Raw genomic sequence first — 22897 nt, 5'->3', positions numbered from 1 at the left:
TTTTATACCTCCAACTACGAAATCTCTCCCAGAGATGCTTACGTATTTAAAAAATACTTTTGTATATTTTAGGCTATAGCATTCAGTGTTAATGCAATGTAAACTATTGTAACTTAATAGTGATATCTGTGAACTTGGCTCAGACCTGTAGTAATTTGATAATTGGATCAAACTGTGCTGCAGTATACCAATTTATACAAAGGCAAGATGCACTAGGGAGAATACAGAAAAATTATGAACATAGCGACCATCATTTATCAGCTGGAAGAGTCAAACCCAGGAAACTCCCAGTCACTTGTACAACATCTGCCTAACAACTTTAACATTGTAGAGATTCTCAATCATCCAGGTCATGGTTGTCCCACATACTTTCAGGAGGCAACTGGAGTTTGTTTTTTCTTTGAAGATGTTTCACTCCATCCAGTAAGCTTTCCACTACCCTGTCAGAGCTGAAGAAACTTCTTTGAAACGTCTTCAAAGAAAAAACAGTCCAGTTGCCTCCTGAAAAAGCACTTAGGACAACTTTTAACGTTCTCAGTAGAAAGCCAATGCGCCTCTGAACGCAAAGGATGACATAAACAGTAAAAGGTCAGTAGTGGGCATTCCTGAATAATAATCACACCTCACAGCATCAGCCAGGACTCTATAAATGGAGCATAGTCTCTTCCCCTCTGTGAATACGGGATTCCACATCAAATTATCACATTGTGACTGGCTTATAGGGCATATGCCAATCCAGTATCTGATTTTTTTTTTTAATATAGCAATAGCACTTAGATTTATATACCGCTTTATAGTGCTTTACAGCCCTCTCAAAGGGGTTTACAGAGTCAGCATATTGCTCCCAATAATTTGGGTCCTCATTTTACTCACCTCGTAAGGCAGGCTGAATCAACATTGAGCCTGGTGGAATTCGATATGCCAAATTGCAGTGAGAGTAGTTTGCAGTACTGCACTCTAAATACGATATTGCACTTAAGTGGTTACAAGGCCTGGACATTGGTATTTGAACATATACATTTTAAACATTTTTTGTGTTTTACAAATCTAGGTAAAATGCCATATGTTAAATATGCTGCAACTGTTAAGTTGCAGTTCCAAGAATTCCCCGATAAACACGATCAATCTGAAAAGAAGTTTGCTAACTAGTCCTTATCTGGGAGAAAAAAAAAACACCTAAAACAACTGCTTATATGCGATGAATTAATTACATTTTATTTACAAGGTACTACGTATTATCCAAACGAACAAGTGATAAAGAAAAAGTTTTAAAAGATAGGAATCCTTTTTGAAAGTCTCTTGGAGATAAAGTTCTGTCCGAGCTGCGTTTTCCAGTAATTATTTTTCGGCTTCAGTAGAAAGTGCAGAATCAAATCAGATACTTTACAAAATCAAGCTGTAAATCTTACAAATTAAGGTCACTTTCATATGCTCATGGAAGTGCTTCAAGAATTATACGAGCAGACACAGTTCAGCCAAACTGGCCATTTGCAGACTGATTACTTCAGTACAAGAAAAGAACTACACTTATTTAACGCAATGTAAAGAAACTATTTTGCCTATATTACACGTAATTAACCGTGTCCCACTCTATTGATCTCTCTGCCTGTATTAAAACGGCAGATCATTTTCCACGGCCCTGGAAACACTTTCCCGACTCCAGCATTGCGACGCTCCTCAAAGCGCTTCCCCTTCCCTCCGCTCGAAGGGCTAGGCTACATCTTCCTAGACCTCACTTCCGCTTGTGCAGCAGCCATTTTGTCTTTCCGTTGATCCGGCTGCCCGAGCTTCTTCCTCCCACCCGTCGCCGAGGACCGCGAAACTCCAGTTCCACCTCCTGGGGCCCGATTCCTTCTGGACCCGATGCTTCGGGTTTTTCTTTATTTTAACCCGTCCCGTGATCCCCCCTTGCTTTCCCCTTCGCTCGCTCAGAGTGGTCTCCTTTCTAACACCTGTGACAGGAGACACCACCCACCCACGACGCCTGCTTATCTTCTCCGGAGAGTTCCCTCGTGTCTCCTCCGCTGGGGACCCGAGAGCTCAACCCCCACCCCCCCGAAACAGAGCTGGACCCGCATCGGACCTTTCAGCGGCTGAAGTGCCCCCCTTCCTCCGCTGACGAGGGGGCGTCTGCCGGCCGCCACTGGCCTCCCCGCCCGCCATGTCGAGCGAGGAGAGCTACTTGGCCATCCTGCGCTACTTGACCAACGAGCGCGAGCCTTACGCGCCGGGCACCGAGGGTAACGTCAAGCGCAAGATCCGCAAGGCCGCCGCCTGCTATGTGGTGCGCGGCGGGACCCTCTACTACCAGCGCCGGCAGCGGGACCAGCAACGCTTCGCCGAGCTCGAAGTGGTGCTGCAGGCCGAGCGTCGCGGCCGCCTCATTCGGGCAGCCCACCTGGAAACTGACGGCTCCCACCGGACCCGCTTGCAGACTTGGCAGCGCCTCTCCAGGCGCTATTGGTGGCGAGGTGAGGAAAGGCGCTAGGTGGGTGGGGATGGGAGGAGGAAGCGGGCGAGGGGACCGGTCTTGGCGGGGCGGCGGAGGGGCGAGCACGCCGGCTGGGCAGTGTGTCCGGAGGTGCCTCGCAACGGCGCCGTTGACACGCGCGACTTACTCGCCCCACCTCTGGTCTTGAGCGCCGCCTTCGTCAGACCGAGGCGCTCTCTTTCGAAGCTGCTAAAAACGGAGGCCAGGGAGTTGCGAGGCTCGTTGCCGAAGATGAATGTCCGTGCGAATGGGCTTATGCTCGAAAAGCGCCAGCTCGGTTCAGCGGCTCCCTTCCCCTGGATCACTTAACCACGGTTAATGATTGTGAAATGAACCCCGTTTTCTGCATGGTTGCGTGGATGCATGTTGAACACTCAGTTAAAACATTTACGGCAGGGGTGTCCAACCTTGGCAACTTTAAGACTTGTGGACTTCAACTGAGGAATTCTGGGAGTTGAAGTCCACAAGTCTTAAAGTTGCCAAGGTTGGACACCCCTGATTTACGGCTTCGTTTGATCAACAGATAAGGTTAAAGGGCTTTTGGATTATTTGTACGTTTGAGGTGCATGTCTACGGAGATGTCATGGTTGTCCCAAAGGTGCTTTTTTCAAGAGGCAACTATATTTAAAAGAATGTAAATGACTAGCTGTCTGCAAGGAATATAAATCCTTCCATTCCCCACCATCCAGTCATAGCTGAAGAAGCTTCTTGGATGAGAAGCGAAATGTCTCTCCCCCCACCACCCCAAGAAAATCCAGTTGCCTCTTGAAAAAGCACCTTTGGGCTGGTTGTGCATTGACTCTACAGGGGACTGCTTGCCAATGTAAAGTTTCTTTTGAGCTCATATGTTGAGCCGATATGATCTGTAATCCCCAAACGGACAGCAGTTATTTAAAAAAACAAAAGAAAAATTGTATAAAATAAGGGGTTTCTAAATTTTAAGCATATTTTCTTTTTGTAATAACCTTCAATCAATGCAAGGCAGACATGCAGCTTCAAATATGATATAGCACTAATCAAGAAGGCTCTTTTAATTTACATAAGTTAGCTTACTGTAGACAGAAGGCAGCTGCATATTTTCTGTAAATTATCAGATACAAGTTCTAATGGCTCAGACTTGTTTTGTTTTGCATAATTATAGATTTCAGGGTAGAAAGTCTATAGTAGCATGTGAATAGCCAAAGCATTCTATTTAGGCAGAACAAAAAATATGACTTGTAAAGAATCCTCTCTGCTTCATTTCTCCATATGTTTTTGATCAGTACTATGGCATAAGTATGGAAAATTTCATTTTGTACATTTATAGAAAGTATAGGTCTGAAAACTGATGGGAGTACTGAGATGGCAAGAAGATTTGAAAATAAACATTGGCTCTAATTTAGTCTGTTTCCATGCAACCAAATAAAAGTTAAAAGATGAGTGTTTTTGAATAACTGCCCAATATTGAAAAATTTAAATATATCAGTTTGTGCATGAATAAAACAATACATACAAAAGTGTTTTGTGTTTTTTAAAGGTATCCTGAAGCAAGTTAAAGATTATATTAAAGAATGTAGCAAATGCCAGGAAAAATTAGATCGTTCTAGATCATTGTCAGACCCTTCGGAAATGTTGGAAGAGCTAGGATTGGATGCAATTTCTCATGAAGATAGTAATGAAACAGATGATGAAATAAATAATTCCACATCACTGCCAGCAGCATCCCCAAAACCAGTGAAAAAGAAACCAATAGCCAAGCATGAACTTGTATTTGTAAGTAAATGTTCATATATAATCTGGCATGGAAATTTATTTTGCATTTATACATGTATAATATACACTGCTCAAAAAAATAAAGGGAACACAAAAATAAGACATCCTAGATCTGAATGAATGAAATATTCTTATTAAATACGTTGTTCAAAAAATTATCAATGGAAATCAAATTTAGCAACCCATGGAGGTCTGGATTTGGAGTTACACTCAAAATTAAAGTGGAAAAAAACACTACAGGCTGATCCAACTTTGATGTAATGTCCTTAAAACAAGTCAAAATGAGGCTCAGTAGTGTGTGTGGCCTCCACATGCCTGTATGACCTCCCTACAATGCCTGGGCATGCTCCTGATAAGGTGGCGGATGGTCTCCTGAGGGATCTCCTCCCACACCTGGACTAAAGCATCCCCCAACTCCTGGATAGTCTGTGGTGCAATGTGGCGTTGGTGGATGGAGCGAGACATGATGTCCCAGATGTGCTCAATTGGATTCAGGTCTGGGGAACGGGCGGGCCAGTCCATAGCATCAATGCCTTCATCTTGAAGGAACTGCTGACACACTCCAGCCACATGAGCTCTAGCATTGTCGTGCATTAGGAGGAACCCAGGGTCAACCCCACCAGCATATGGTCTCAAAAGGGGTCTGAGGATCTTATCTCAGTACCTAATGGCAGTCAGGCTACCTCTGGCGAGCACATGGAGGGCTGTGTGGTCCCCTAAAGAAATGCTACCCCACACCATTATTGACCCACTGCCAAGCTGGTCATGCTGGAGGATGTTGCAGACAGCAGAACATTCTCCACGGCATCTCCAGACCCTATCACGTCTATCACATGTGCTCAGTGTGAAACTGCTTTCATCTGTGAAGAGCACAGGGCGCCAGTGGTGAATTTGCCAATCTTGGTGTTCTCTGGCAAATGCCAAACGTCCTGCACAGTGTTGGGCTCTAAGCACAACCCCCACCTGTGGACGTCGGGCCCTCATACCACCCTCATGGAGTCTGTTTCTGACTGTTTGAGCAGCCACATGCACATTTGTGGCCCACTGGAGGTCATTTTGCAGGGCTCTGGCAGTGCTCCTCCTGTCCCTCCTTGCACAAAGGCGGAGTTAGCGGTCCTGATGCTGGGTTGTTGCCCTCCTACGGCCTCCTCCACGTCTCCTGATGTACTGGCCTGTCTCCTGGTAGCGCCTCCATGCTCTGACAGACACAGCAAACCTTGCCACAGCTCGCATTGATGTGCCATCCTGGAAGAGCTGCACTACTTGAGCAACTTGTGTGGGTTATAGACTCCATCTTATGCTACGACTAGAGTGAAAGCACCGCCAGCATTCAAAAGTGACCAAACCATCAGCCAGAAAGCATAGGACCTGAGAAGTGGTCTGTGGTCACCACCTGCAGAACCATTCCTTTATTGGTGATGTCTTGCTGCCTATGCTTTCCACCTGTTGTCTATTCCATTTGCACAACAGTATGTGAAATTGATTGTCAATCAGTGTTGCTACCTAAGTGGTCAGTTTGCTTTCACAGAAGTGTGATTGACTTGGAGTTCCATTGTGTTGTTTAAGTGTTCACTTTATTTTTTTGAGCAGTGTATATCTTTTCATACATAGCAGATTTAAGATGATACTTAATTTGCTTTTGCTTGTTTTAGTTGTAACAATATGGACTGTCTTTTTTGATGCCAGGTTGACAGTAAAGGCCTTGTGAAACAATCTTCTCCAAAACATTGTCAATCAGTTTTGAATCAGTTGAACCAACAGCGGCTTTCTAGTCAGTTCTGTGATGTTACCTTACTTATTGAGGGAGAAGTGTACAAAGCACACAAATCTATTTTGGCTGCCAACAGTGAATACTTCAGAGAACTTTTTATTGAAAAGGGAGCTGTTTCCAGCCATGAAGCAGTAGTAGATCTTTCAGGTAATGTATCATAATATCAATGAGTTTATTAATTATGCAGATTTTAAAAAGGCAAATCAATTGACTATATAAAATATATTAAGAAAGACTATGCTGTCAAGTTTTCTTGAAAAAAAGATGCTTGAATTTTTTGTTTATTTTTTGTGCTTTTTGTTTCATTTGATGGTGAGGGTCTATTCTTTCATCAAATCTTTCTAATTTTGTTTGTTTCTTTTGTGTGCGTACATGCAGGATTTCGGAAAGCCAGTTTCCTCCCTTTGCTAGAATTTGCTTATACTTCAGAATTAGTTTTTGATTTTTGTAACATGGCCGCTGTAGCTGAGCTAGCTCAGCATCTTCTCATGACAGAGGTCCTGGAAATCTGTGAAAATGTACACAAACAGATGGAAGATAAACAAATCACCGTATACCAGAAAGGAGATGTCCAAATAGTAGAGGTAGCTCAAACTATTTCAGAGCAGAATGAAAGTGAAGCTAATCCTGTTGCTAGCACTGAGCAAGCAATATCTACCGAAGATAGCACTGAGCAAGCAATATCTACCGAAGATAGCACTGAGCAAGCAATATCTACCGAAGATAGCACTGAGCAAGCAATATCTACCGAAGATCCAGTAGCAACGGTGAATGGAACATCTTCAAATACCGAGGCAGAAGAGATAACTGTGTCTGAAACTACATTGCAAATTGTTTTGGAGCCTTCTGCAAAGAATCCTCCTGAGCTCCCGGTGCATACTCCTGCTATGGAAACAACAGAAAATGAAGAGAAAGCCCCAGTAATGGAATGCTCCACAAATCAAACTATAACTGTGGTGCAAACTGAGCCTTCAGTAGCAGAGCAGGTTATTAGTACTCAGGCTGAAAATGAGGCTGATAATATAAACGGAGATCCATATGTGAACAGTGAACATAATGTGAGCAGCAAAGCAGATGCAGAAGTTGCTGCTGAGGATTCCCAGGAAGGGCTTAAGCGAAAACGTGGTCGGCCTTGTAAAATACAGGACATTCCACAATCACAATCGGAGACCACAGCTTTTAGTCAAGATGATACTTACAAAAGCAAGCTTCGCCAGCGATCTGTTAGTGAGGGTGGCTATATTCGACTGCACAAAGGTACTGAGAAAAAACTACAGAACAGAAAGCCAGGCCCCAAATCAGCTATCCAGCAGGTATAAGTCTACTAAAAATCTGATTTTTCAAAAAAAAAAATGTGTGTGTGTGGGGGGGGGGGAGGCAGGGGTACAGAACTATCTATAAAAATTGTGACGTTGTAAGAATTTATAAATACATTTTTTTTCCTTCTGGCAAGCACATAAAGTGATATTATACTAGGACTTTAAAGAACCTAAAAACCATATATACTGTATATCAGCTGTACAACAAAATGATTTTAATTTTCCTATTAATATAACAATTATATAACAATTAGCTAAGCTGATTGGAATAGGGACAGAGAGAGAGAGATAGCTGGATGATATTATTGTTAATTAATTAAACTTGTGTGCCACCCAATTCTCAATAACTATTGGCAGTTGACGATAATCAAACAAAAGAAAAAATGGCAAGTGGGACAGATCAGATAGAATGAAGCAAGAGATTTCACTTTCCTTCACCAAAGATCTGGGTAAAGAGCTAGGTCTTCACTGCTCTTCTAAGCAACATCAGAGTGGGAGCCATCTGGATCTTGGTAGAGAAGAACCTCATTTCAGAGAGCAGGTGTTGCTATAGAAAATGCATGTCTTTTGGGTCCTCAATAGATGACATGATTTAAAGCAGGGGTCGCCAACCTTTTGGACCTCAGGGACCACCAAACTCATAATTTTAGATCCCAGGGGCCACTAACTGGTTCTGTAGGCATGGCCTAAGTTGTGGGTGTGGCTTGGTGGTCATGTGACTGGCTGAGCATGGCTTGTATGTAAATATTATAAATATTTATATAAATATTGTTTTTTTTTTAATTAAAAAAGAGCAACTTTTACCCAAAATCAGGCAAAGCAGGCAGGCAGATTGAGTTGCTCACAGAATCACAGATTCATTCAGAAATCTATCTGCCATTGGCTAGCTCTGTCACATAAAATTTGCTAGCAAGCAAACTCACAAAATTAACTCACAACACACCATGTATGTAAATATTGAATTTTTTATTAAAAGAGCAACTTTTATCCAAAATCAGGCAAAGCAGGCAGGTTGAGTTGCTCACAGAATCAGTGATCTATCTATCTGCCATCGGCTAGCTCAGTCTCTCAAATTTGCTTGCCGTGAGTCTGCACTGAATTTGCTTGCAAGCAAACCTTCAGTCCTAAGGGAGGTTCAGCTGTGCTTAGCTAGAAAGCAAGAAATCCAACCATTTCCGGCTTCCTAGCTAATCTAAATCTCCCGGCACAGCAGAACAGATGATGGTCAGAAAAAGGAAAAATAGCAACTTAGCAGACAAGTTTGCCAGGTAAGGAGTGAGTGGGCGGGGAGGGTTCCCGCGGGCCATGTGGGCTAAGCAGCCTTGTGTTTCTGCACAGCCTGGATTAATTGCTTTTGGGGGGTGCTCTGGGGGTGAGATTTCTCTGCAGCCCACCAAAATTTTCTCACGGCCCATCGGTTGGCGACCGCTGATTTAAAGGAACACAGAATTCACAAATCTTGTAAGATCAAATTGATTGGGCAGATAGTTTGGCAGACAGGTATATAAAAATTGTATATACAGATTATATTCTTTCAAACAACTTTTTTCTTTTCCATCAAATACAGATACAAATTTTCAATGCATTTAAAAATTTATTGAGATTGATCAAATATTTGTTTCCTATCACTTAGATAGAACTAATAAGATATATTTACCAATTATGAAATTATCCTGTATGTCATAGAGGCATGATTTGGCTGAACTGGTGGACAGGGAAGCTAAATAGAGTTATGACTGAGTGGAATGTGGGTGGGAGATTTTCAGGAAAAATCAGAGCCATGAGTTACATTGCACTACTTTAAGAAATATGACACAAAAGTATTGGCAACTAACTTCTATATTGTTAAAATACCAACATGGTTATCTATCAAGTCACTAGGAGTTAATCAAAAAAAAAAGATTGGCTTTTCTGGTCATGTATGTTGCTTCTCTGCAGGTAATATGAGTTGTTGGTTCTGTTTCTGTGTAACTAATATTAATGTTAAATATATCAATTTTTTAATCAGGTTGCTATGAAGCTAGTGCAAAGAGGCAAGAAGATGAAGCAACCCAAAAGAGAGATTATAGAACACAATGAGGCAGAAGCTCAGCACAAATGCAGTGAATGTGGGATGATTTTCCAGAGACGTTATGCTCTTATAATGCACACATTGAAGCATGAGAGGACGAAAAATTATAAATGCCCAGTAAGCACTTGGTAAAATGTATTATGAGTAAAGTTTCCTATGATAGTATTAACATATTCTTTGAATGCCAAGTTTCTCTGATGGAGTTTAACCTGATAATAGTTCTTGAACATACACTTCAATCCTTGTTTTATAATGATCAAGATCCATGGTTTGAACCATTACATTGCAGGTGGAGTGGCCATTTCCAAGTCTGGGAAATGTAAATAGACTTAATTAGACACATCTGGCTAATCAACATTTGATTTTCCCAGAGCGGAAAGTTACATATTTTATCTTTCAATTGAAACATATACATTATAGTTTCAGTTGTATGTGACTACACACACATCCCTATATCCCTATTTTTTAAATAAGATTTTTCACAAGAGGTCAAATATTTGTTTCCTTAGCTATGCAAAAAAGAGTTTCAGTACGGTGCTTCACTGCGAGCTCATCTTGTTCGTCATACCCAGAAAAATGAAGTGACTGTTGCAACTGCTAATATAGAAGAAAGTGGTGCTGCCACGAAGGGAAGAACTAAGCGAGAATTTATCTGTGATATATGTGGAAGAAGTTTGCCTAAACTCTATTCTTTGCGAATCCATATGTTGAAACATACAGGTGTAAAGCCACATGCATGTAAGGTAAACAAAAAACAAAAAAAAAACCCTGTTTCCTTCACTGCAATGTTATTGCACTTTGTCTGGTAGAAAATAAGTTTTGGAATTCCTTTCCTCTGAGGTCCAATCTGTTTCTTCCTGAATTTCAGCAAAGCAGTTAACATCTGTTGTTTCATCTAGTGCAGATAGAAAACATACTATGATAAAAGTTTGACATTGAGAGCTGCATGACTTTGCATATTTCTGGATAATTCTAATTTTAATGATGTTTATATTGTAAATAGGCTTATTTATTTTTGAGAGGATTGTTTTCAATCTATGGAATTATGTTGATTGTTAGTCTCCCAGACTCTTCAAGTATGGAAAACATTGTCAAATCATGGCAATCATAGAGATATTTTTTTCCATTGCAGTCTGTTCCTAACCTGGTGCTTTAGGTCTTCTAACAGTGCACTTATTATTGCTACAAGTGAGTGTATCCACCTTGTTGATCCTCTCCTTTACTTTCATTTCATCTTTCCCGGCATCAGAGTATTTTCAAAGCACTAGGTCTTTGCATAATGTATCTGAAGTAGGACATTTTTTTAGTTATTTATTTAGTTATTTGATTTATAAGATTGCTCAAATCAAACTGCATGTCTGGATGGTTGACAACAACAACAAATAATATCAAAAAAGGATAATTTACATCTCAAGTGAGAACTCTGGATTGATTTGTTCAGCAATCTATTTATTTGTTTTCTTGGCTGTTCATGGTATTCTCATGAGTTTTCTCCAATACCAAAGTTCTAAAAAGTTGATACTCTTTCTATCCAACTTCTTTGAATCCCATTACCATTGCCTTCTGCACAGTATGAATGATGTCTTTGCCACTATAAGTACAATGATCTGCCTCCCAACAACTTTCTATATCACTGCTGCCCAATATAGAGAGCTACTTGCTTTTGCTGTGCAGCTGGGATAATTTTTACAACTTGGGACATTCTGGTGGAAAATATAATCTTCACATACACACTGGGATCTTTGCTTATTCCCTCCCTTTCTCCCATCACCCTCCCTTTCTCCCATCACAGTGAAGCAGCAAACAGGATTTCTGAGGGAATGGATAACATGCAACAAAACAAATAAAAAGTATCTCCCCTAGCAAAGTAATTAGTTACCACAAGGCTTTGCAAACTCCAGATGACCACTAGATGGTAGCAAAAAGTGGGTGTTTTTGATGTCTTTACTGTCACAGAGTAGTTGTATGGATTTTTTGCAATTCAGATTTCACAGTTCTAATCTAATTTTCCAAAGAATGCTAGCCCTAGGGGAAAAAATGTCAAGTACTTATGGATCATAGTATAAGCAGATTCAATGAAGCTTTCTTCATCTTAGAGTATTGCTGTTCAACTTGAAAGACAATATTATTTTTGTGATTTGTTTAATAGGTTTGTGGAAAATCATTTACCTACAAACATGGTTTAAAGATGCACCTTGTATTACATGAGGCACAAAAGCAGTTTAAGTGTGAATTGTGTGACAAGTCCTTTGTCACAAAAAGAAGCCTTCAGGAGCATATAAGCATTCACACAGGTAAATGACATACATTATTAATTAATGTCAGAAATAAAATAATGTAAAAAGGACTATAATGTCACTTTTCTATCTAATGAGTTTCCTCTTTCACTTTATTTCTGTACTTTTATACAGCCAAAAAAACTCCTACGTAAGATTGGTTATGTGTAGTAAACATGGTTTAACATCAGTCTGGCCAAGATGCCAATCAATGGGAATTATATAGGTGGTTTTTTTAAGACTAGAAACCAGCTATATTTAATTACCAGTGATAGCGAGCCTGTTACTGAGTAAATCAAATGTAGTTTCACTTTATTGATTGCTGGGGCTGAGTCAGCTGGACTGGGTGGCTTCTTCTCCTGCTATTTCCAGGATTGAATGCTCAGTGGGGTTGGGCAACAATCTGTATGGGACCAGTATTCTATTCATTCTGAAGTTGTAGAGAGAATGTGCTACCTGTTGAAACCTCCAAACAAGCTCAAAGAGTATAGAGCCAGTTTTCAGGAATGTATAAAACACGTATGCTAAAAACTACAGCCACATTTTTAAGTAAGTGTAAGTGACTTCAATAAAAAAGTGAAGCATTCTACACATCCTTGAGCAAAGTCTTTGAAATAAGTCTTTTATGCTCTATATTTGACCAACTGTTTTAATCAGTATGTGAAAAATTATTTCCTACTGAAAATTATTATTAATATGTAATATTCAATATGTTATTTGGGAGCAGGAAACAGCCATACTAGTTAAGAATAATGGCATAATAGTATCATAAAAGTGAGATTAAAATTTGTCGAGGGGAGGTAATATGAGAAGGGGGAGTTGGATTATTTGTTTATTTCAGGTTTAGAAAGTTTATGAGTTAAGATAATGGATTGTGAATATTTTGTTTCCTATCAAAAATTGAGATAGTTACTTATCCTTTTGCCAGATTGTCATCAGATGTTAAGTCTAGGAGCCTTTTGGAAGTTGCATGTGATCTGTAGTTTACCTAGCCATATATCACAGATACTTTTATCATTTTCAGGAGAATCAAAATACTTCTGTCCACACTGTGGAAAATCTTTTCATAGAGCTTCAGGACTTAGTAAACACTTAAAGAAACACCAGCCCAAACCTGAAATCCGTGGCTATCAATGCAACCAGTAAGTATAATTAAGTTTTTAAAAGGTTTGAAAGTAGCTTGGCTAATCTTGGTAAGTAATAAGTGATTTTTTTTTAATCTTGGTGAAAGCCAAAATTGTTTAAATATTAGTTGAATTGTTACAAAATTTCTCAAAACTTTGAAATAATTTGTAGGCAGTCTTTAGATTAGAATTGTAATATCATTTTTATTAGGTATTTCTAGAGTAGGACTTAGACCATTATATTGTATATTCATGGTTCCAGTTAGCCGTGATCTGAATCTCTCCTCAGTGTTATTAGCCTGTTTGGCTGGAATTTTTGCCCCTTAAAAACATTTCAGATATTCTAATTCTAATTTCTTTATTCTTCTCCTTATTGTTTTCTTATAACAGGAGTTCAGTTTTAGTTTTTTTCCAGCAATCTCAATACAAATTCCTAAAGGGAATTAATTCTCCTGTTCAGGATTTCAGCCCACCATATTTGTATAGTTTCAAATAGAGTATTTCACTCTCATTCCATATTTTGGGTTCATATTAACACTAAGCATTGTACAGCTTTCAGGTAAATTCAGTGCTCAGTGAGCTAGAAATCTTTTTACCTGAATGAGTGGGTTTTCCATTAGATTTTTTTTAATTTTTGTAATTCCTTATTCCTCAGTGTCTTTGAACTTACCACTACTCTTTGTTTTAGTGCCTTTTGGGTTCCCTAATATTATAATAATAATTCAACTAATATTTAAATATTTGCTATTTTCACTTAGTGCTCTTGCTTGTTAAAATTGTATTGATCTTATTTTTCCATTGCATAGGGCATGGAAATAGTAGTTTAGATTAGTTTCAAGATAACAAATTGAAACCATTCTTTTTTATTTTATAATGTTATTATTTATTCAGGAATAAAGTATTGTGTTTGTCTGAAAACATGACCCACCCCAATAGTAAGGCCAACCCTAATTTTTTTGGATGGGCCTAATATTACCCCTACCCTGAAAATAAGCCCAGGGGAATGGGCGTGACCAGCACAAGTGGTGATACGGGCCCGCTGGCCCCTTGGGGCAGCGCAAATACCGCTTTTTGCCCTTCTCTTTCTGGGCACAGCCCTTCTGCTTGTTGAGCCACTTCCCCAAAGCCTGCAGCTCTGCGGCCAGCTGCTTTGCTTTTTCCCTCTTTTTGGGAAGCTCACGGGATGCTTTTTGGTGAATGGGAGGAAAATTGGGAGGGGGGATTTTCCTGTTTGCCATCTATTCCTCAAGCTCAGCACATGTGATGACGTGGGACATGGCACAAAGGCAACACAGTCACGTAAGTAAGAAAAGTCCCTTTAATACCTCTAACTTTGCCCCCAATGTCCAGTTACCTTCAACTGTCAACTATTCCTCAAGCTCAGCACAGAGTGATGGCAGGCAGGAAAATTCCCCTCCCCATTTTCCTCCTGTTCGCCAAAAAGCCTCCATTCCGAATGCTGAAGGTTCGGAATGGAGGTGATGGTGCGTCCATGATGCATCCAGCTCACGGGGTGTGGCTGCTGCAGCTCAAAAAAAGTAAGATCACCTCAAAAAAAAAAAAAAAAGCCCAAGTGCTTATTTTCAAGTCTAAAAGAAAATAAGACTCGGTCTTATTTTCTTAGAAACATGGTAGCAATATTGGTTGTAGAATAGTCTTGAAAATAGTTCTGGAATATAATCATTCCTTTTTTCCTAACCTGATAGAGAATTAACTATTTTGTAGTTCAGGCAAATTGTTTCATATTTTTATAGGGATTGTTGAAAAATATGAAGTAATAGTATTAATGCATGTATACATATGGCTGCACTGTGGCAACCTCTCTTTTCTTTACTAAGGATTATATACATGTACTCTATATTATTCATCACAAATCTAATTTCAGGTGTGAGAAAAGTTTCTATGAACCTCGGGATCTCCGCCAACATATGAACAAACATCTTGGAGTGAAACCTTTTCAATGTCAATTTTGTGGGAAATGCTATAGTTGGAAGAAAGATTGGTATTCTCATGTAAAATCACATTCTGTTACTGATCCATACAGGTAAACAAAGCTGGGTACTCTTGGCTGCAAATACTTAGATTTAAATGAAAGCTTTATGTAACCTGTAATTTTGTTCATGTGATGGGATAACTTTTAAATGCAAAAAACATCATACCCAGTGAAGTTACTGAAAAAAAAATTTCATTTTATTTTGCCTCAATATTTTGTTTTGATTTTTTTAGTTAAGCAATCTATTACCAATTTATTCAATTCCAACAAACTCTACCAGAGTTTATATCACTGTATAAATCTGATTATATCTATCAATGTGTTTGTAGATTTAGACTTTCAGTATTGTGCTTTTGAATTATTAAGAGTTCTTGGTAAGGCAGAACTCTATGTAAATCAGAAAATAAAAAAGATGATGTACTATAAGTGGATGATGAGCTATGAGATTACCTCTAGTGCTAGTATTTCACTTTTGCTAGCAGGTTGGAGAGCTATTTTTGAACTACACCAGCTTTCCTATATCACTCCAGTAGTTATCATTACTTATATTTAAAATATTTTTAACTACATTTTTTTAGTAAAGTTAGCTATCATGGAATATAAGAAAAGGTAATCCTTGAGATTTTCCTTTAGGTTTTTCACAGGTTAGAAAAAAATTTATAATGTATTCAAACCAGATGATACCAATAAAAGAATAAAAATGTAAAAGAAATTTCTCTTTTACTTTAACATTGTAAGCCACCTGATCATCTGGAGTTGGATAACCTCTAGCGCTAAATAAAATCAAACAGTTCTTGGAATTTAGGAATGATATGTTAATGATACATTATTTATTCTTATTAGTGACAAGTGACAATGTCACCTTGGTGTTTTGTAGCAAAAAGGAAAAAAACAGTTGATATGGTAAGCTTTTATGTACAGTTACAAATGATAAACTGAAAAAATAGTGGCTTGGGCAAAGCAGTAGTCAGTAGTTGAGGTATCAAGTTTATTCTTTTAAAATTTCTCCTATAATAAATTAGAAATTCCTTCTAATATTGGCTTCAATCTCCTTTATGTAAGAAAACATTCTCTAAACTTTTCTGTTTAATTTATGAAAAATGCAATCTCTGCTCACCCAATTTTCATGGCACTTGCTTTCAAGAATCAAGAGAAAGATGCATCTTGTGGAGTGAGAATATGATATCAATAGAAGTTTTATTTGGGCACAAAAACGTCCTGATCAATAAAAATACATAGAGCTATTGGTAGTTTGCCAAAGAGGGAAAAAGCAAGATGGCATTGAAAAAGCAGGGGTTTTTTTTTAATTAACTCTGCATAACTTGCATAAAATTTAGGGTTATAGCCCGCTCCCTTATCTGTCCCAAACTTCAGTTGGAGACTGTTTGCCATTGGACCTGAGAAAAGAAGGTGTTCCAGAGTCATAAACATTATTGCTGAGACAAGATAAAACTATATTGCTGTATACCTGAGCAGGAATTCTGTTTTGCTTTATTTGAAACATACTATCTAATACTGCTTCCTTAATTATTGTATTTGTATATGGTTATAGAGTTTTTAAAAACTATCGGGCCCCATTGTCTCTGAGCCTTCCAAAAAATATTAACTTTTTAATACCAGTTCTCCACTTTAACTTGTTCTTACTTTCACAAATGGTAAGCACCCTAACATTCTTATCACAATAGTCTATTCAACTATTAGATTAGCATTTAAAAGGTGTGGGGGGTTTTGTATTTTATCAAGCTGTTATTTTCTTTGTGTTTAGATGCAATGTGTGCGGCAAAGAGTTCTATGAAAAAGCTTTGTACAGGAGGCATGTTAAAAAAGCCACTCATGGGAAGAAAGGGAGAGCAAAACAAAATTTGGAGCGTATTTGTGAACACTGTGGGAGAAAATTTACCCAGCTTCGGGAGTACAGAAGACATATGAACAACCATGAAGGTAAATGAAACAAGTCTGATTTTTTAAAAAATAGCATCTAAGATAAGATATTAATAACAGGTACCAGCTGTAAACCAAAGTGTGAGACAGCAGATAAAAATCACAATTAAATTCAATAAAACTAGTGGTAAAGGAGTGATAGTTTTAGAATAATAAAACAAAACAGCCATATTAAGAGAAATAAGAGTGTATTGGTTAGATCAGGGATGTTAAACTCAAGGCTGGAAATATCAAGGGACTGGGCCGCAGTGACTGGTGACTAAAACAGGTGGTATGCTAAAATGGGCCGAAAAACGGGCCCAAAACAGCCCCCAAAACGGCCAAAAATAGGCCACACAGTCCATTTTCAGCCAGTAGAGTACTGCAGGAGGCCATGGAGGTGCAAAAACAAGGTGCAGGGGGGCCGCGTGTGGACCCCCTGTGCTGTTTTGGCCAGCAGGGTGCTGCAGGAGACATCCGTTTCTGCCTCCCTGGCTGCCGGCCCACAGAGGAGAACTATAATGCTGATCCGGCCCTCAGAGAAATCCAGTTTGAGATCCCTGGGTTACATTAGCAACTATATAAAAGGGATTTGTGCATGTCTGCAAATCGGAGTAGATGGGCTATTATTAATTTAAACTGGATAACTTTGTAATAGAAACAGTAGAAAAGGCATGGGTTACTATTTCAAGGACCTCTTCACCCCAGGGGCAAAGCCTTTGTTCAAATGTGATATTCTGTAGTTTCCCCCAGGAACAGCTGTTGGGAGATCACTAAATCTTGCCAGCGATAGGATGCTTCTGAAATTGGGAGCAGTTATTTAGCTTGAAAAAGCCAAAGGACTGCCCCAAAACACGTCTCTGAGTATGGCAGCCAGATCTAATTAGGCTTCCATATCCTAGATGTGTGGTCTAGAATCGTGGTGGTGAACCTATGGTACGTGTGCTAGAATGGCATAGAGAGGTTGCCCGGAAGAGCCCCACTGTGCATGCATGCGCGCTGCCACCGCCACCCGACAGCTGATTGTCGGGTATCTGGCGCGGGAGTGCATGGGAGACGCACAGCGTGCATGGGGAGATCGTGCATGCATGCACAGACACATGGCACGGGGATTGCACGCACATGCGCAGACACATGGCACGTGGAGGATCATGTGTGCATGCAGACGCATGGTATGTGGGGGATCATGTGCACATGCGCAGATGCGTGGTGAGTCGCACATGCATGCACAGGGGACATGGGGGCCCCCAGCACATATTGCCTTCTGGGTGCTGGCAAGCACGCGTACAATTTTCAGCACGGGAGCCAAAAAAGGCTAGCCACTACTGGTCTAGAAGCTGCCTCTGCATGTTTAGATATCCCATCATCGGGATTCGATTAAGTGAGAAACCACAGCTTTTCAGTTTCTCATGCAACGTTCTATCTCAAGATGAAACAAAGTCATCCATAAGGACTATTAAGCCCATAGGAAAAAAAAGTGACTTTAACCAATAAGAGAAGGTGCATTCCAAAAATAACTTTTGAGTTTCATTATACCAGCTTTATGGAATAAAACCATATTAGGAATACATCGTGGGAACATGTCATATGTTCCTTAAAAATTTGAATTACACCTTCTTTAAAGAAATAAATGTCATTCACAAAACTGTTTTTTTAATTTTAAAAGAAAAAACTGATGGAAGTGAGGGGAGCTGAAGGCAAGAGTTGTTGCTCTGCAGTGGCAATTCTCTGGAACTGCCCCCCTTGTACAGATCAAATTGCCACCTCTTTTCTGTGCCAGCCAACAGGGTAACAAGCTGCTGCTTTCCACAGTCCAGAAATATGCAAATTGGGTAGAAATTTTAGGTGGAAAGAGTCCCTTTTCTCTATAGCTAAAGATGACAACTGTAATGTAGTCAAGGCTTGGCACAGGTTAAGACCACGATTCAATAAACAAATAAAAAAATCCAAGGGAGAAGATGAGAGACAAGGTGGGGTAGAATCCAGACTTCCAAACACAGCACAAGGTAAACATGGCAGAGCTGAGACTTGAAAAGCTGTTTTCAGAATTTTCTTCGTGGAGTTTGGCCAATAAATACGTCATTTAAGCCACCACACAGGCACACAGCTGAGATATTGTACATTACCCAGTTGTCTCTGTTCTTCTGCCAACCTCCTCCTTGGCCAGTCTGTCTGACCAGAATGCAGCTCTCTATGTTAAAAGCATGCCTCTGCTTGGGACTAGGTGGGTAAACCTCGGAGTCTGACAGGCTTGCCTTAGCCAGAATGGAGTTAATTGACTTCAACACTGCTGAAATTACACCCTCCAGAACTATTATCTCTAGAAGCCCCTGCCTCTATTTTCTCTGCCTCTTCCCATTTCTAGTCCAGCAGGGTCGTAACATCTTTGTTGAATTCAAATATGTGTTCTAACTACCTAGGTCGTTTAGTAATCTTTTTACTTTCAAATCAATTGTTACTTTTTTACTGCTACTTTCATTTGGTTTACTTTATGGTTTATTTTATTTTGTTTTAAATTGTTTTCTGTATTCTAAGATTTACGTACTGTGGATACGTTCGTGTTTGAGATGTCCTTGGTGTTCTCTGCACTTAGCTGTTTTCTTGCAGAAGTTTCATTACCCAAACTAGATAACATCATCAGTGCTAATCTGAAATATAGTCATGTTTTTATCTCATGAAAACCATTCAGAATCAGTGGCAGCATGATAGAAATTAACGTGAGACCCTAACCTTCTGTTACTCTTTGGTAGATTTGGTTTGTGTGCGTCAATTTCTTTTTAATTTTTTTCTAGTTTTGTAATTTTTGCCATCTTCATCTTTTATTTTTGTTTATTATGGTATTTTTCCTATTTCATTTTTTTTGTTTTTATTCATTTTTTTTCCAAATGGTTTTAACTGGGATTAGGCAGTGTTTACATTTGATAATTAAATAATAAAGATATGGCTGTAAATGAGCATAGCTTGGGTATCCTGCATCTTTAGGAAAGATGAAAGAGCTGAAACAGATAAGCTGTGTTTGCAATTGCCCTATTGTTTTCTTTCACTTTTGTGTGGAAAAATGGATGACAGATTCCCACAAATCCCATGATTTATTTAAAACAGAATCTATGGAGAACTGAATCTAATCCTTGCATCATTTTAATTTCTACATCTCTGATTGAAGGTAAAGATAATTAGCTAATTATAAATTATGTATCTGAACAGATATAATTAATATGTTGCATTTGCAACTTATTTCCTTTTTATCTGTCTAAAACTAGCTTTTTAAATTATAATCCCAGTAACATGCAAATAGATGGGAAGGAATGCCATTTTTCTTTTAACACTTAACAAACTTATCCTGGGTTTATAGGTGACCCATCAAGATTTCTCTATGCAAAATGACCATATAAAGGTTTATATAATGAACTTACCGGCTGTGAGAAAATCTTAATCAGTTTTTTATAATAATTTTCACTTTGTAAAAATTAGTAAATGCTTTCTTTCTGTTTCTGTTGAATAGGTGTTAAACCTTTTGAGTGTCTAACTTGTGGTGTTGCTTGGGCTGATGCACGTTCCTTAAAACGTCATGTAAGGTCGCACACTGGAGAAAGACCTTATGTATGTCCTGTATGCAATGAAGCTTACATAGATGCCCGTACGTTAAGAAAGCACATGACTAAATTTCACCGGGATTATGTACCTTGTAAAATCATGCTGGAAAAGGACACTCTTCAGTTTCATAATCAGGGGACTCAAGTCGAACATGCCATCAGTATTTTAACATCGGATGTGCCAGAACAAGAAACAGAGGTCTGTACTGAAGAGATTGAGACTGTAGTAATTACTGAAGAAACAGTTGACACTGTTACAGCTACCGAAGAGTGTTCAACAGTTTCTACTCTTTCTGACCAAAGTATCATGCAAGTTGTCAATTATGTATTAGCACAACAAGGACAGAAAGTAGCAGAGGTTACAGAAGCTATTCAAACAGTAGAAGTAGAGGTACAGCATGTTTCTGATCAAGACTGAATACAAATATTCATTAATGTAGTACCTTTGCAAAACAGCATGTAATTAACAAAATATTAACTGTCTGGCTGGACTTTTATAGTAATTTCAGAATCCTCTTCTAAGTTTTGCGAAAAAACATACATCTGTAATTAAAAAGTAAATTCACCGGATAAGTAATGGACTTGCCCTAAGACTACTGCACCAGATGTAAATGCTTAGTTTAAAAAAAACCTTTAAAATAAAATCATTTATGTGATGGTGATAGTTATAATGTAATTTTTGATGCAGCTATTTTTTTTGTTGAGGATTTAATATACCAAAGATTTGTGCCAATCATTTTCAGATTGTAGCTATATAAAGTTCAAGGAAGGATATGATCTACAAAAATTATGAATGTTATTAATGGAGATAAATATTGTGGTATAATATATTTATTTAGTCAAAATATCTGTATAATTTCCTTTAAGTACAAAAAATAGGATGACATAAACTTCCTTACAGAACAAATTTTTCCATAAGAACTATTTCAGGTCAGGCTGCATTAAACCATCGGCAGTTATGGGAGAGAAACTGGGCAACATCAGCCAAGCATGAAAACATCTTGCATTTCCTGTTTTGCTTTACCTATTTCTGAAAAATACTTCCAAGATTACATGTTTTGAGATTAGCTAAAGTATTTGTATATATCATGTATAAACTGATAAAAATTGGTTCAGTTTAGGATGAACTAAATACAAATGCTGTAATATAAGAAAAACTGGATTGCTTAAATTTATTACTGTTCACAGTGAAGGTTCTAAAGTTTTAGCTTTCGTACTGTCCTGATATTTATATAATATTGTTTTAAAATTTAAGTAATTATGTGGATTAAAGTTTGTGAAAAGCAAATCAAATATTACCTATTATAATGAATACACAATTTTGCAAAGTAATAACAGCAAACAGTAGTATTGTATACAATATGTAATGTTTTTAATAAGTCAGCCCCACTTGCCAATAAAATAGCTTCATGAGCAAAAAAAGGGATATGGGCAAGTCCATGTACTCCATATACACTTAAAAATCTGTACAGGTAATCCTCAATTTACAACAGCTCATTTAGTGACCGTTCTGGTAAGGCACAGGTTAAGTAGAGTCTATTTATTGCTCGCTCATCACAGCATTAAAAGGCCCACCAATGGTGCCTGTGAACCTCCACCCCAGCCCTCAGTTTTCCCTCAGTCTGAATTCCTCTGTTCCACAAACTAAGTCTTAGCTGACCCACACGGCAAAGAGAGAAGTAACAGTACCCACAAGTACCAAATCTGCCACACAAGTCCAGAGTGCCCAAAAATCAAAGTACGGTCCAAAAGTTCGAAGTCAGAGAGCCAATTCCAAAGTCCGCGAGTGAAGCCCAAAGTTCAGAGGCAAGAGACGATCCAAGGCAGCATTCACAAAAGCCAGGAAGGTGCACATAAAAGCAAACAGGTGTTCCTGACAAACATACCTTCATCCAGCATCTGGTTTGGTTCAATCATCCTTTCCCAGATGTTCCTTGGTAAGTGGGGTGGAGCTGCTTCCTCACAATCAGCCTCACCAGCCTCCTCTGTGCCTCCCTCCGCTCTATTCTTCTCACAGTGGGGAAGGCAGCTGTTCCTCATCAGAGGTGGTCTGGAGCCTGTTATCTGCGCGGGCCCTCTGCAGCTGCTCCACTCCTGTAGACGGTTCTCCAGTTGGCCGTCACCACCCACTACCAGACAATCCTGGGACTGCCTCATCCTCAGCCCCTGGCTTTTCCACTCATTTTGAGGGGACTGTCCCCTCCCTGTTGAACAGCCTGGTGCCAACTCCTCTCCGAACCAGGATTCAATAAAGCCATGACAACCCCCATGGTCACATGATCAAAATTCAGATGTTTGACAATTGACTCATACTTACGATGGTCAGTGTCCCAGAGTCATGTGATCCCCAACTTTCTTACAAGCAAAGTCAAGGGGGAAGCCAGATTCACTTAACTGTTGCTAATTTGACAACTGCAGTGATTCATTTAGCAACTGTGGCAAGAAAGATTGTAAAATGGGACAAAATTCATTTAATAAATTTTAGGCTCAACTGTGATCCTAAGTTGAGGAATACCTGTATTGTAAAATTGTCATGCCTCGTGGAAAATCTAGTTCACCTGAGAACTAGATTTTTTCCAAAGGAAGG

General features: G+C 39.1%; 1 protein-coding gene across 2 annotated transcripts; it reads left to right on the top strand.

Moving 5' to 3' along the window:
- The first annotated feature begins 1738 nt into the window (after positions 1–1738).
- Positions 1739–21593, top strand: ZBTB11 (zinc finger and BTB domain containing 11). Of its 2 annotated transcripts, none has more exons than XM_087966488.1 (11): positions 1739–2471; positions 4008–4243; positions 5930–6161; positions 6393–7327; positions 9342–9521; positions 9914–10147; positions 11554–11698; positions 12705–12822; positions 14690–14848; positions 16563–16738; positions 20220–21593. In XM_087966488.1, exons 1-11 carry the CDS (start codon positions 2162–2164, stop codon positions 20726–20728), a joined length of 3234 nt encoding a protein of 1077 aa, XP_087822614.1. In that variant the 5' UTR covers positions 1739–2161; the 3' UTR covers positions 20729–21593. The 2 variants fall into 2 exon arrangements, with proteins under 2 accessions (XP_087822614.1, XP_087822615.1); XM_087966489.1 differs by lacking the exon at positions 1739–2471 and adding an exon at positions 2538–2805.
- Positions 21594–22897: the final 1304 nt, after the last annotated feature.

Source organism: Notechis scutatus, chromosome 5 (assembly GCF_049901735.1).
Source record: "Notechis scutatus isolate UNSWTSFEM ecotype Mainland chromosome 5, rNotScu1.2, whole genome shotgun sequence".
Lineage (NCBI taxonomy): Eukaryota > Metazoa > Chordata > Lepidosauria > Squamata > Elapidae > Notechis > Notechis scutatus.
The sequence above is the reverse complement of the archived record's forward strand: the minus strand, read 5'-3'. Positions and strand labels throughout refer to the sequence as shown.